Consider the following 12,861-nt stretch of genomic DNA (forward strand, 5'->3'; position numbering starts at 1 on the left):
ACCGAAAGGACAGAGAGAAAGCTGACTGATGGGACTCCGGCCACCCACCACAGCTGCTTAACGGAAAGCCACGCCTTTTGTGCGCTATGAATATTGGGGATCTGATAACATTTCCTTCAGAGAAAAGAAAAGGGGTATGCTCTTAAAATATGCTTGGAAGGTGCTAGTTTTGAAAATACCCATTCTATATCTACCTTGCTCTATGCCTAGCACCGCACACCGCACAGAGGTGCCTTCGGAAGCACCTGGGGGATGATAAAGCTTGCTTAACAGGTGATTTTAGTTATAAAGTTAACATCTGACATAAATATTGATATACAACTCCACTAGTGACAGCTGAGAAAATGATTTCAAAAAGATGTAAGTAATTTAATTATTACTTATGGAAAGAAAATGATGCAGCTCAAGTAGCAGAATAATTTCTAGCAAATTTACACTGTTTTGCCACATGTTCTAACCATGCTCTGCCTCTAAAAGAAAAAAAAAAGGAAAAGCCAGTTTCATAATGACCACGTGGTAACCAAAATTAGTGTTTTCCTTGCTCTCTCTCTGTTCATTCTCTCCCATGACAGAGGGGTGTCCCTGTCTGAATTATAGGCATAAAACCAGAAGCAGGGAGGATCTGGATTTGTAAAAATCTCATGAGCTTGGGCAATGATAGACCTTCCTCGACAAAGATGTCAAGCCCCCCTCCTCCGATTCCCAGTGGGAAGGGAGAATATTAGACTTTCCATAGAAAACGTGTCCAATTAAACCAAAGAGCCACAGGGGCTGGGGCCAACGAGGGTGCACGCATTCACTCAGCTTTCCAGAACCGAAGTCACTTCTCCCTTCCAGGGTCAAAGCGCGTCAATCCTGCTGTGACCCAACAAGTGTCTCACCCTCGGAAGGCAAGGAAAGGCTCACTGCTGCGAAGGAAGGAAGTTTTAGGTCACTCTGAATTCAATGAAAATAAGAAAGGAAACATACAGATGGCCCAGTTCATGGGCTATCGTAAAAGCCGTGCTCAATCCATTATCTTCGCTAATAGAACAGCTTCTGGAGGGGTCACAGAGGGTTCCCAGTTCAGCCAGACCTATTGGAAGGAAAGAACCAGGGTTTACTTGAACAGGCAGTGGTGGCTAAAGAGTGAAAACATGCAGGAAAGGGTGGGCGCCACAGAGGATCGCACAGCCGACTCACCTAGGGTGTCGCACTTGTCCTGAGCTCTGCAGATGTCCTGTCTGAAAGGAAAGCACACTTAGGGCCTTGACACCAGAGAGGAAACATCAGTACCCGTCACCACTTCAGAGCCTTCTAGGCACTCACAGCGTACCCGCCGTCGGGAGGGGGTTACAAAACCACTGCTTTCAGGATAGAAAGCCACATGGACAGGTCGCCTGCTGCCTCAGGAGCGGCCTGGAACCAGCAGAACCCTTTCTGACCAGGGTTCTTCCTCATACACCGAGGAAGTGATTCTAGTTTGTGCACCAAGATTCCTGACAAACAGGCCTCTCCTCTATGCTCCCGAGTGCGTGCCCGGGAGCGAATCCGAGGCGGGTGGTGGGCAGCACAGCAAGCCAGCAGGCCTCTTCGCTGCCCCACACAGTGTTTGAGAATGTTTTCTAGGTAGGAGCTACGATTTAAACATTGGGAGAGTTCACTTTAAAGACACATGCGTATCCCCGACTCCTTGCAAAAAAATCACAGAAGTTGGCAGCACTGGACTGTACCCCGCCTGGTAACAACGGGCTCCATCTGAAGAGCCGCTGGCCCCTAGAAGGCCACTTCCTTCCAGGCCTGCCCAATGCTCTCACTGTCCACTCAGCACCTACAGGAAAGTGGTTCCCAACAGGGGTGATTCGATGCTCCCCTCCCCCACCCCCGCCCATCCCCGCCCTCAGAGGGCATTTGGCAACTTCTGGGGGGCTGAGGACACTGTTGGTGGGCACAACTGAGAGGAGCGATTGCTGCGGGTCAGTAGTGGGCAGAGACCCAGGACAATGCTAAGCATCCTGACATGCACAGGACGCCCCACAACAGGGTTATCTGCTCCCAACTGCCAACGGTGCTGCGGCTGAACAGCCTCGTGCCGGGAGCTGGCTGCCAGGAGCATACACCTGCCATCACCTTGCCTGGAGACTGCGAGGGGAGGAGCATCAGGACTGCGTACCTCGTTATCAGGATGGCTGTGTCATACTGGATCCCACCTGTATTGTTCTTCTGCCACTGGCAGAAGTTCCTTAATGTCGTCTGGGCATTAAAAGAGATGGGCGGTCCTTCCTGAGCACAGAAAAGAATTATGGTTGGTCGGTTGTACCGATTGCATACGCCATTTCGGATACAGAGAGAAGAAAGAAGAAAAAAAAACTTGATTACCTGTTCATTATGAATCACAACTAAGTTCACAACAACAATATTAATTAAATTTCCAATACTGGGGTCTTTATAGATAGAGGCTACCTGCAACCGAGATAAATTTTTCAAAGTTAATTGTGAACTCCGTGTAAGCAGCAAGCAATTCACTTCCTATGTGCGGCTCCACCTATTTTTACATTTCATGCAACATATGCATTTTTCAGTTTTGAATTTTCATTCATTCATCAAACACTCATTAAAACTATCTTTGTAAAATTATTTATAGATGAAAGTTTTAAATAATAATAAATTCTAACACATTTAAGTTTTAAGGTATTTTCTTTAAAAATTGCATGGCCATCCATCTTAATAGTTCTCTATGCCAAAATACTGGATATTAACTTTTCATCAAGCTCCTTCATCCCAGTTGAAGTCCCAGATTGCCAAATTATGGATCTCACATTGACCACGACTTTGCCGATACTGCTGCTCTGCATGCTTACCACGCATCTGTGTTCTCCACAACCTGGTAACCTAGTTTTTTCATCCATATTGTTAAATTATGAGAGCTAACATTCATCGAATGCTTCTTGTAGACTAGACCGTGCTGAAAACTGCATATGCATTTGCATTTAGTCCCAGTAACACCTGTGCTAGGCATTAGTCTAACCTCTACTCAACAAATGAGGAAACGAAGGCTCAGAGAAATTAAGTAACTCATCCAAGTCTATATACAGTGGCGAGTAGCAGAGCCAGAACTCTCAACCTCTGTCAACTTGACCCAAGTCCATGCTCACAATTGGAATTCTTAGGACAGGTCTGAATTTATGGGTTGGAAACGGAGTTGAGTCTGTGTAAGGTCTGATTAGATTTTTCTTTCTCTGCTCCAGGGCAGGAGAAGGCTGGGACACATAGGACTGAGGGTGGCAGAGGTGGGTAACGGGAGGGTGGAGGGAGGCAGGCTCCAGTGTGGGGTGGAGAGCACCGGGGGACTGGTTCACAGCAGTGAGGGAAAGACAAGGAGAGCCACAGGCCAGGGAGCGGGAAGAAGAAAATCTAAAGTAATGTTCCCAAACATGGCTGCTTTCCACATTCATTTGTGGAATATATAAAAAGTAGATTCCTGTTCAAATACATTAGGGTCAGTGAATGGGGGCAAGATCATAGGGACTGCTATAGAAAACAACCTCCAATATTTCAGGAAAAAAGCAATGTGTAAAAGAGTCTAGGACAATTCTGCATTTCTGTTTGAGAACCACTTGTATATGCATACATATATGCTTAAGAAGTGTTCAGTGCCTCGCCATCCCATATGGTAGCCACTTGCCACGTATAGTCACTGAGCACTAGAAACGTGGCTGGTCCCAACTGAGATGTGCAGTGAGGATAAAACATACTGGATTTTGAAGGCTTAGTATGAAAAATACCAAAATATCTCATTAATAATGTTTGAAGTAATATTTTGATATAAAATAAAAATGCATTATTAAAATTAATTTACCTATTTGTTTTATTTCATGAGGCTACTGGAAAATTTAAAGTTATATATATGTGGCTCACATTATATCTCTATTGGGCAGAGCTGTTTAGAAACATGTAAAAAAGCTTACTAGTGGCTGCCTCTGGGAAGGGGTGGAAGCATGAGTAGGGAACAAGTTATTATTATTTTTTTTAAGGAAACAATGACTTTTTTATTTTGTTAATCCTCATCCAAGGATATTTTTTCCATTGATTTTTAGGGAGAGTGGAAAAGAGAGGGAAAGACAGAGAGAAACATCGATGTGAGAGAAACACATCGATTGGTTGCTTCCCGCACGAGCCCAACCAGGGCCCGGGCTGGGGAGGAGCCTGCAACCAAGGTATGTGCCCTTGGCCAGAATTGAACCCAGGACTCTTTGGTCCACAGGCCAACACTCTATCCACTGAGCCAAACTGGGTAGGGCAGAACAAGTTATTGTTCATCAATGGGCTTTTATGTTAGATATTTAAAAATTATGCAAATATATTGCTCTTTCAATTCAAAATGGGCATAGGAAAAATAGAGTGAGAGATTTCTAGGCCCCATCCAAGGGCTAATTAGAATCCTAGGGAAGAGCCTAGGTGACTCTGATTCACAGCCAGCATCGGACGCCTAGAGACTCACACCTGGCTGTGCAAGCTCACATGTCAGACAAAGACTGCTGCTATCGGCAACTGGACCAGCTAGATGTCACATCAGTCTCCAAGCCTTCACACGACCATGGGCAAGTGACCCAGCTCCTCTGAGGTTCAGTTTTCTTATTTATAAAATAGGGATGATAATCCTACCTAGCAGAGTTGCCCAAAGGTTTAGAAATTATGCCTTTTAAGTAAACAAGCACATTGTCAAATGATCACAGAACAAACACTCAATGTTGATAGCCATGACTGTCACAAAACAGCAACCAATGAATAATCTTATGTTCTTTCCAGTCACTTGCCTGAGTTGGTGAAATGCCAGCCCTGAATGGTCCTCCAAAGCCCTGCAGGGAAGCCCCCCACGCCCCAATGGCACCTGTAGGGGCTCATAAATCAGATTCTTTTATGTGTACTTACAATGGACATTAAAGTTAAAACATAGTGTTGAAGGTTTGCTCCATGGTATGACATCATTTTTCGGTCTGCCACCACCGTCACTTCTACAAACCGTGGGTAGGATAAGAAACGCTTTGTTCTTCTGTGGGGCCTCTGTTCTCTAGCGCTGTCCGACTTGTTACCATCGGCAGAAAGCACCTGTGTTTGGAAGCCGCTCTGGAGCACTGCCACGTCGTCAGCCAGGCTGCTCCGTCCTCCCCGTTCCCTTGCTCTCGGTTTCCTCCTGTCTTTACTGTGACTATCTCTGTGTTCTGTAACAAATCAAAGGCAGGCATTACATATCAAGCCACATCTACTTCGTATTAAGAACTGAACAGGACACATCTTGAAATAATGCCGCTAATGTCAAATTGCATATAAAATCAAGTTCAACGCACTTTGGACTCTGCCGGTGAACCTCAATCTGCACTCTCACCTAAATGACTAAGGACGTGAAATTGGCCTCCCCTGAAGTTTCCAGAAATGCTCCCTGAAGGTATTAGAAAAGAAATCAGGCCTGAGTTTAACAATTGCAAATTATTCTTTTCCTTTGGTAACAAAAGCCTTGGCTGGCATTTAAGCAGTTTCTATTAATTGTGGCATAGATATGGTAAGGGCCAATAGCAGCCAGAGAGCTCTAGAGAATGGAAATGGAGATGTTTCCTATACACCACTTCAGATATTCACTAAGATACAATATAAAGAGGTCTGAGAGGTGGGCAGCCTAATAGACAACACAAAGGAACTATAGACAATGCATGACAAGGTAGACATAGTATTATTTTATTACTGCATTTGATCATTATGATAAGCAAAATTTAAGAATAGAATCACTGCCATCCAATGCCCCTGAATTTCAGAGCTCAGTTAAGAAGGTTCATTAAACTCAGAGAGTGTGAACAGATAGTGGGGGCCATGATGCATAACTACAGATAGCGCTAGTCAGTTCCAACTCATGCCCCGCCCTCCAGGGTTCTACACAGCCTTCCTGCTCACAGTGTGGTCCCTGGACCAGAAGCACTGGAAACTCTTGGAAACTTGTTAGAAATGCAGACTCTCTGGCCCCTCCCAGGACCTGATAAATCAGAATCTACATTTTAACAAGATCTCCAGGTGATTCATATTCATGTTAATGCTTCAAGAAGCACTAGCCTCAGTCTCGGCTTGCAGCTTGTATTGCTGGTGAGAATATTCCATTTCAAAGCCATCAATCACACAATAAACAGAATAAGCATAAAAGCGCCTGCCACAATATGCTTTGAATAATAACATGATTCAATCAGTTATCTTGCCTATCATTTTATTAATGTGCTTGTGTTTGGGCCAGGAAAAAGCTTCCTTTTGCCCTTCTAGGTTCTTCTGGCTGGTCTAGATATTAAATTAACATGAAACACATTAACAGGAGAAAATAGCCAAATTCCGTCACATACATATGTATGGGAACCTCATGCACATGAGATAGTCAGAGACCCCCCACATACATGAGAGGTTCAGAGACAAAAAGATAAAATGAGATATACATGACATTCTGAGCTAAGGAGGAGGTAAAGAGCCTTGGGCTTCAGAGGGGAGAAAAGTCAATCATTGGAACATAAGAGGAGCAGATGTTGAGTAGTTACGTGTTTGTCTGCCCTATGCATAGATCATAAAGTCACTTCTGGTGATAACTGTAATATGTGCAAGGCCCTTAATATAGATCTTTTAGGGAGAGGGAAACATTCCTTGCGAGCCTGTGGGGTCTTAACTGCCTTCAGCTCAAAATAATTCAAGTGCCAAAGGGGCACATCTTTGGGGGGCCTGTTCTGCACCCCTTCAAATGCCACGAGCTGTAGTCTAAAACAGTCCGCAGAGCTGTATAACTAAGAAGTATGCTCACCTAAGACAGAGGGATACGATTCTTTACACCACTAAACATATACAATGACAACAAAAAAGTTAAACTGCAAGTGGCTTGGTTTTTTAAGGGTGCAAATATTTCATCTTTGTAACTTATTGCTAAAACAATCAATTTAGGCCAGGATGTGTATTTTGCCCAAGTTGAGTATTTTAGTTGTTGTTGAAACAGTCAAATCAGTCCAAATTATCAAATAAGTTATATGTGGTACAGCTATAGATAATAGGACTAGCCCAAAGCTTGGTACACAGGATTCAACGTTACATTCTTTTCTTCAATTCTCTTCTTCAAAAGCATATTCATGGATGTGTACTCATGCCATATGGGTAATTAGGCTGTCATTCCATTTTTAAATCATAAGTGATTACAGAATAGGTGCTACTATGTGCCAGGTATTGAACTAGGATCTTTTGGGTATGTTCTTACAATTCCTCTCAGACTAAGAAAATTAATCTCCATTTTATAGAGGAGGAAGATAAATCTCAAAGATATTGAGCAATTTGTCCAAAGTCACATAGCTGGAAGTGGTGGCATGAGGAATCAGGCCTGGATTTGTAAACAACCTAAACAGTACTCTATTAGGTCAGATTTCTGAAAAGCTTGGAATTGAAATGGACTCAAGGTTTGATGGGCAGTTTCCAAACAGAATCTGAATTAGAAGAGAGCACCTGGTAGATATTTTCACAAAGGTTAGCTTCTTATAACAGGTATGCAAGAAACTATGTTGAATCTGATATTTTTAAATATATAAGAAAATATGTCACTTATTTTGTAAAAAAATAATCCCTGTTTAATGTTTTCTGTAAATATTTTAATACAATCCTATCTAATAAAAGAGTAATATGCAAATTAACCATACCTCCACTACACCCACAAGCCATGTCCACCAGCCAATCAGGAGTGAGTATGCAAATTAACCCAACCAAGATGGCAGCTATGGCCACGGAGAGAGCAGGAGGCTTGGGTTACCCTGGCAATGGAAGAAGCCAAGCTCTCCACCTGCCCTGGTGGGCCCAGGCCTCAGCTCAAAGCTACAAAGTTTCAATTATAGAAGATAAATAAATCCCAACAAAAATGGCTGCGGCCATGGAGCGAGCAGAAGGCTTGGCTCCACTCAAGGCTACAAAGTTTCAATTATCTAATCTAATAATAGACAAATATGCAAATTGACCGCACCTTCGCTACACCTAAGCCACGCCCACCAGCCAAGCCACGCCCACCAGCCAATCGGGACGAGTATGCAAATTGCCCCAACAAAGATGGCGGCTAATTTGCATATCAAGACAGTGTCGAAAGAAGCCAAGAGCTGCAAAGGGGAGTAAAGCTTCAAAGAAGCAAGCAAGCCAGGGGGGTGGGGGGAGGAGAAGGGAGGAGCGAAGTCAGGGCCGTAGGCGAAGGGAAACGAAGGCGGGCTGGAGGAGAAGGCGGGGCCGGCGGCAAGGGCGGAGCGGAGGCGGGGCCGGGGGTGAAGGGAAACGCGGGCGGGCGGAGGAGAAGGCGAGGTGGGCGGCAAGGGAGGAACGGAGGCGGGGCCGGGGGCGAAGGGAAACGTGGGCGGGCTGGAGGAGAAGGCGAGGCGGGCGGCAAGGGCGGGGCGGAGGCGGGGCCGGGGGCGAAGGGAAACGCGGGCGGGCGGAGGAGAAGGCAGGGCCGGTGACAAGGGCGGGGCGGAGGCGGGGCCGGGGGTGAAGGGAAACGCGGGCGGGCGAGGCGGGTGGCAAGGGAGGAACGGAGGCGGGGCCGGGGGCGAAGGGAAACGCGGGCGGGCTGGAGGAGAAGGCGAGGCGGGCGGCAAGGGAGGAACGGAGGCGGGGTAGAGTGCAGCAGGAAATCCCATTGCAGGAATTTTCCTGCAACGGGAAAGCTAGTAGAAGATAAATAAATACCAGATACCAGGGCCTCTGCTTGGGTCGCTGGGCGGGGGGAGGGTGTCGAGAGGACGTGGCCGGCCTGCAAACCACCACAGGCCCCTTGCCCAGGCAGCCCCATGCCCCAAGGGAACCCCCACCCTGATCCAGGACACCCTTTAGGGCAAACCAGCTGGCCCCACCCGTGCACCAGGCCTCTATCCTATCTAATAAAAGAGTAATATGCAAATTGATCATCACTCCAACACACAAGATGGCTGCTCCCATGTGGTCAAAGATGACTGCCCCCATGTGGACACAAGATGGCCACCACAAGATGGCCAGCAGGGGAGGGCAGTTGGGAGGGACTAGGCCTGCAAGGGAGAGCAGTTGTGGGTGATCAGGTCAGTAGGGGAGGGCAGTTGGGAGGGACCAGGCCTACAAGGGAGGGCAGTTGGGGGCGATCAAGCCTGCAGGGGAGGGCAGTTAGGGGTGACCAGGCTGGCAGAAGAGGGAAGTTGGGGTCGACTGGGCCTGCAGGGAAGGGCAGTTAGGGGCAAACAGTCTGGCAGGGGAGTGGTTAGGGGGTGATCAGGCTGGCAGGCAGAAGCGGTTAGGGGCAATTAGGAAGGCAGGCAGGCAATCAGGAAGGCAGTTGGAAGCCAGCAGTCCTGGATTGTGAGAGGGATTACTGATTATAATAAACTAGAGGCCCAGTGCACGAAATTCGTGCACGGGGCGGTGTGTCTCTCAGCCCAGTCTGCACCCTCTCCAATCTGGGACTCCTCGAGGGATGTCTGACTGCCCGTTTAGGCCCGATCCTACCGGATCTGTTTATAATAATCTTTTCATTAAATAATAACCTTTTCATTGAAAAGCTAGGCTGTAATTTTAGTCCTGATCCTACCAGGATCGGGCCTACATGGGCAGTCGGACATCCTTCGAGGGGTCCCAGATTAGAGAGGGTGCAGGCTGGGCTGAGAGACACACCGCCCCGTGCACGAATTTCATGCACTGGACCTCTAGTTTATTATAATCAGTAAAGTTTCAAATGTTTAAAGTCTCATTTTCCTATTCTCTATTTCATTAATTTCTGCTCTATTTTTTTCTTTCTGCTTGCTATAGGTTTAGTTTTTCTCTTCATTTTCCAGTGTCTTGAGTGGACTTGTTGGCAGCTGTAAAAGTGGCAACAGGTGTTAGACAGGTGGAGTCAGAGAGGACCTTGGTTTAGCAATCTTAGTTCTTGAGTTCCACTAAGAAAGAATTCAGAGCCAAGACTCAAACTATAAGAGACAGTTTATTTAGAAAGTCACAGAGATAGAAGTGAGCCATAGAAGAAACAGGCTTTAGGAAACAGGTTACAGAGGCAAAAGAAGGGCCCTTGGAGCTTAGAAGAAAGAGAGACAAAAAAACTGTGTCTGGGAGAAGGAGGAGGGGGAAAGGCAGATGCTGATGTGCTCCGTAGAGAGAGCCCAACTGGGCTCTCTGCCTTGAGGGTATTTATCTGGACATCTCAAGGGAGGATGATCAGTAGACTATTCATCAACTTTCCAGGTATGTCCTTTCCAGGTCAAGGTCTCTACTGACTGGTAGGCACCCAGGCAGAGGGTCATTAGTCAACACAGGTAGAGTGTCACTTATCTAGTGTTGCTGCTTTTCTGGGCCTGGAGCTGAAACACAACTGAGGCTAGATGTATTTGATGGGGGTCATTCGACCTCTAAGGGGATCTAACTGCATGACTAGCAACATGCCAGGGGAGGAAACGTCAGGGAAGGGTCTGAACTGCATAACCAGCAATATGAAAGGTCAGGTCTGAACCGCATGACCAGCGATATGCTAGGGGAGGAAAGGTTACCCTGGAGGCAAGGTTCTTGTTTTCCCACTTTGCCTGTTGCTAAGTACTTGAGGCTTTCCAACCTAGTGACCTTCTGTACCTGGCCCATTGTCCCTTCTCTGCTCTAGTTTGTCTAGCTGCCTGCCACAGAAGGTTATATTATTGACTTGAGATATCTGTTTTTCTCCTAATAGGGGTATCTATAGATATACATTTCCCTCTAAGCACTGCTTTTGCTGCCTCCCATGAATTCATTTTCATTCATCTGGAAGTATTTTATGACTTCTCCTTTGACTTACTGGTTATTTAGAAGTGTGATGCTTGCATTCCACATAGTTTTAGTTACCCAGTATTTTTCTTTTCTTCCTGTCATTGACTTATAATTTCATTTCCACTGTGGTCAGAGAAAATACTTTGTATTATTTCTGTCCTTTTATATTTATTGAGGTTTTTTATGACCTAGTATATAGTCTATTCTAGAGAATATGCCTGTACACTGCAGAAGCAATGCGGCCTCTGCTACTGCTGGGGCAGTGTACTATAGTCATCTGCTAGTGTAGCTGATTACAGTGCTGTTCATGTTTCCTATTTCCTTGCTGATCTTCTGCATAGCTGTTCTACCCATTATTGAATATGGAGTATTGAAGTTTCCAACTATTATTACCGAATTATCAATGTCTTCCTTCCTTTGTGTCAGTTTTTGCTTCATGTATTTTGGTGCTCTATTCTGAGGTGCATCTATGTTCGTAATTGTTAAATCCCCCTAATGAACTGACACTTTTTTATTATAAAACTCTTTGATAAACTTAACCCTATCAGTAAAGTGAAAGAAGCCAGTCACAGAAGACCACCTACTACATGATTGTAATCATGAAATATCGTGAATAGGGAAATCTATAGAGATGGAAAGTAAATCAGTTGCTTAAGGATGGAGATGGAGTGGGGACATAGTGGAGTTGATAGCTAAAGGGTACAAGGTTTCTTCTTCCAGTGATAAAAAATGCTCTAAAATTGACTTTGATGTTGGTTGCACATATTTTTGAATACAATAAAAACCACTGAATTGGACACTTTAAATGAGTGAATAGTAAGGTATGGGAGTTATCCTAATATATAAAAACCCAGGGTCCGTAATGTCCAAAACGACCAAGGCCTCGACTGAACACTGGAAGTCAGTCCTGCAGTCAGTGCTGGGTTGCCATGGCGACCCAGCACTGACTGCCTAGGGGGCTTTGGATCAGGCCGGAGAGAGGCCCAGAGAGAGAGGCAGGGTCTGATCCGCAGCCTCTGTGGCAGCTGTTGATCAGCCGTTGCCTCTCTCTTTCTCTCCAGACTTTGCCAGTACTCTCTGATCAGGCCCGGAGATAGGCCCAGAGATGCTGACTGGCATTGAAACTGACCAATCAGAACCAAGTATGTGTGAACTGTGAGGAGCCAATGGCTACCTAGGAGGCGGAGCTTTTGATGCTGACTGGCATAAGAACAAACCAATCAGAATCAAATCTGGGTGAACTGTGAGGAGCCAATGGCTGCCTAGGAGGCGGAGCTTTTGATACTGACTGGCATAGAAACCGACCAATCAGAACCAAATTGGCTGGCAGCAGGGGAGGGCAGTTGGGGGTGAGATCAGGCCAGCAGGAGAGGGCAGTTGGGGGCAACCAGGCTGGCAGGGGAGGGTAGTTGGGGGCGAGATCAGGCTGGCAGGGGAGGGGAGTTGGGGGCAAGATCAGGCTGGCAGGGGAGGGGAGTTGGGGGCAAGATCAGGCCGGCAGGGGAGTACAGTAAGGGGTGATCAGGCAGGCAGAGGAAGTTAGGGGTGATCAGGCCTGCAGGGGAGGGCCGTTGGGAGCAAGATCAGGCCAGCAGGGGAGGGCAGTTGAGAGCAACCAGGCTGGCAGGGGAGGGCAGTTGGGGGTGAGATCAGGCTGGCAGGGAAGGGCAGCTGGGAGCAAGATCAGGCCAGCAGGGGAGGACAGTTAGGGGCAATCAGATAGGCAGGCAGAGGCAGTTAGGGTGGATCAGGCAGGCAGGCAGAGAGGTTAGGGGTGATCAGGCAGGCAGGCAGGTGAGTGGTTAGGAGCCAACAGTCCTATATTGTGAGAGGAATGTCCGATTGGAGAGGGTGCAGGGTGGGCTGAGGGACCCCCCCCCCTCCATGCACAAATTTCATGCACTGGGCCACTAGTATCTCAATAAAGCTGTTTTAAAAAGACGATATGTCACTTAGGTTGTGAAAAGTAAATAATCCTTACTTAATGTCTCCTGTAAATATTTTGACTTATTGGTTATTTAGACCAGGGGTCCTCAAACTTTTTAAACAGGGGGCCAGTTCACTGTCACTCAGACCGTTGAAGGG

At 46.4% G+C, this 12,861-nt stretch overlaps 1 protein-coding gene across 2 annotated transcripts in view; it reads right to left on the minus strand.

Annotated features, from left to right (window-relative positions):
• Positions 1 to 12,861, minus strand: part of ADAMTS9 (ADAM metallopeptidase with thrombospondin type 1 motif 9) — a 160,826-nt gene that overhangs the window by 125,202 nt on the left and 22,763 nt on the right. The window contains exons 4-8 of one of the 2 annotated variants that reach the window (XM_008146269.3): positions 4,912 to 5,201; positions 2,359 to 2,442; positions 2,153 to 2,262; positions 1,183 to 1,223; positions 970 to 1,075 (exon numbers count right to left, since the gene is read on the minus strand). In XM_008146269.3, coding sequence (XP_008144491.2) covers positions 970 to 1,075; positions 1,183 to 1,223; positions 2,153 to 2,262; positions 2,359 to 2,442; positions 4,912 to 5,201 — 631 coding nt within the window. The remainder of the gene's footprint in view (positions 1 to 969; positions 1,076 to 1,182; positions 1,224 to 2,152; positions 2,263 to 2,358; positions 2,443 to 4,911; positions 5,202 to 12,861) is intronic. The other variant, XM_028152683.2, reaches the window with a different exon arrangement.

The sequence above is a fragment of the Eptesicus fuscus genome, chromosome 18, assembly GCF_027574615.1.
Source record: "Eptesicus fuscus isolate TK198812 chromosome 18, DD_ASM_mEF_20220401, whole genome shotgun sequence".
In the NCBI taxonomy this organism is placed as follows: Eukaryota; Metazoa; Chordata; class Mammalia; order Chiroptera; family Vespertilionidae; genus Eptesicus; species Eptesicus fuscus.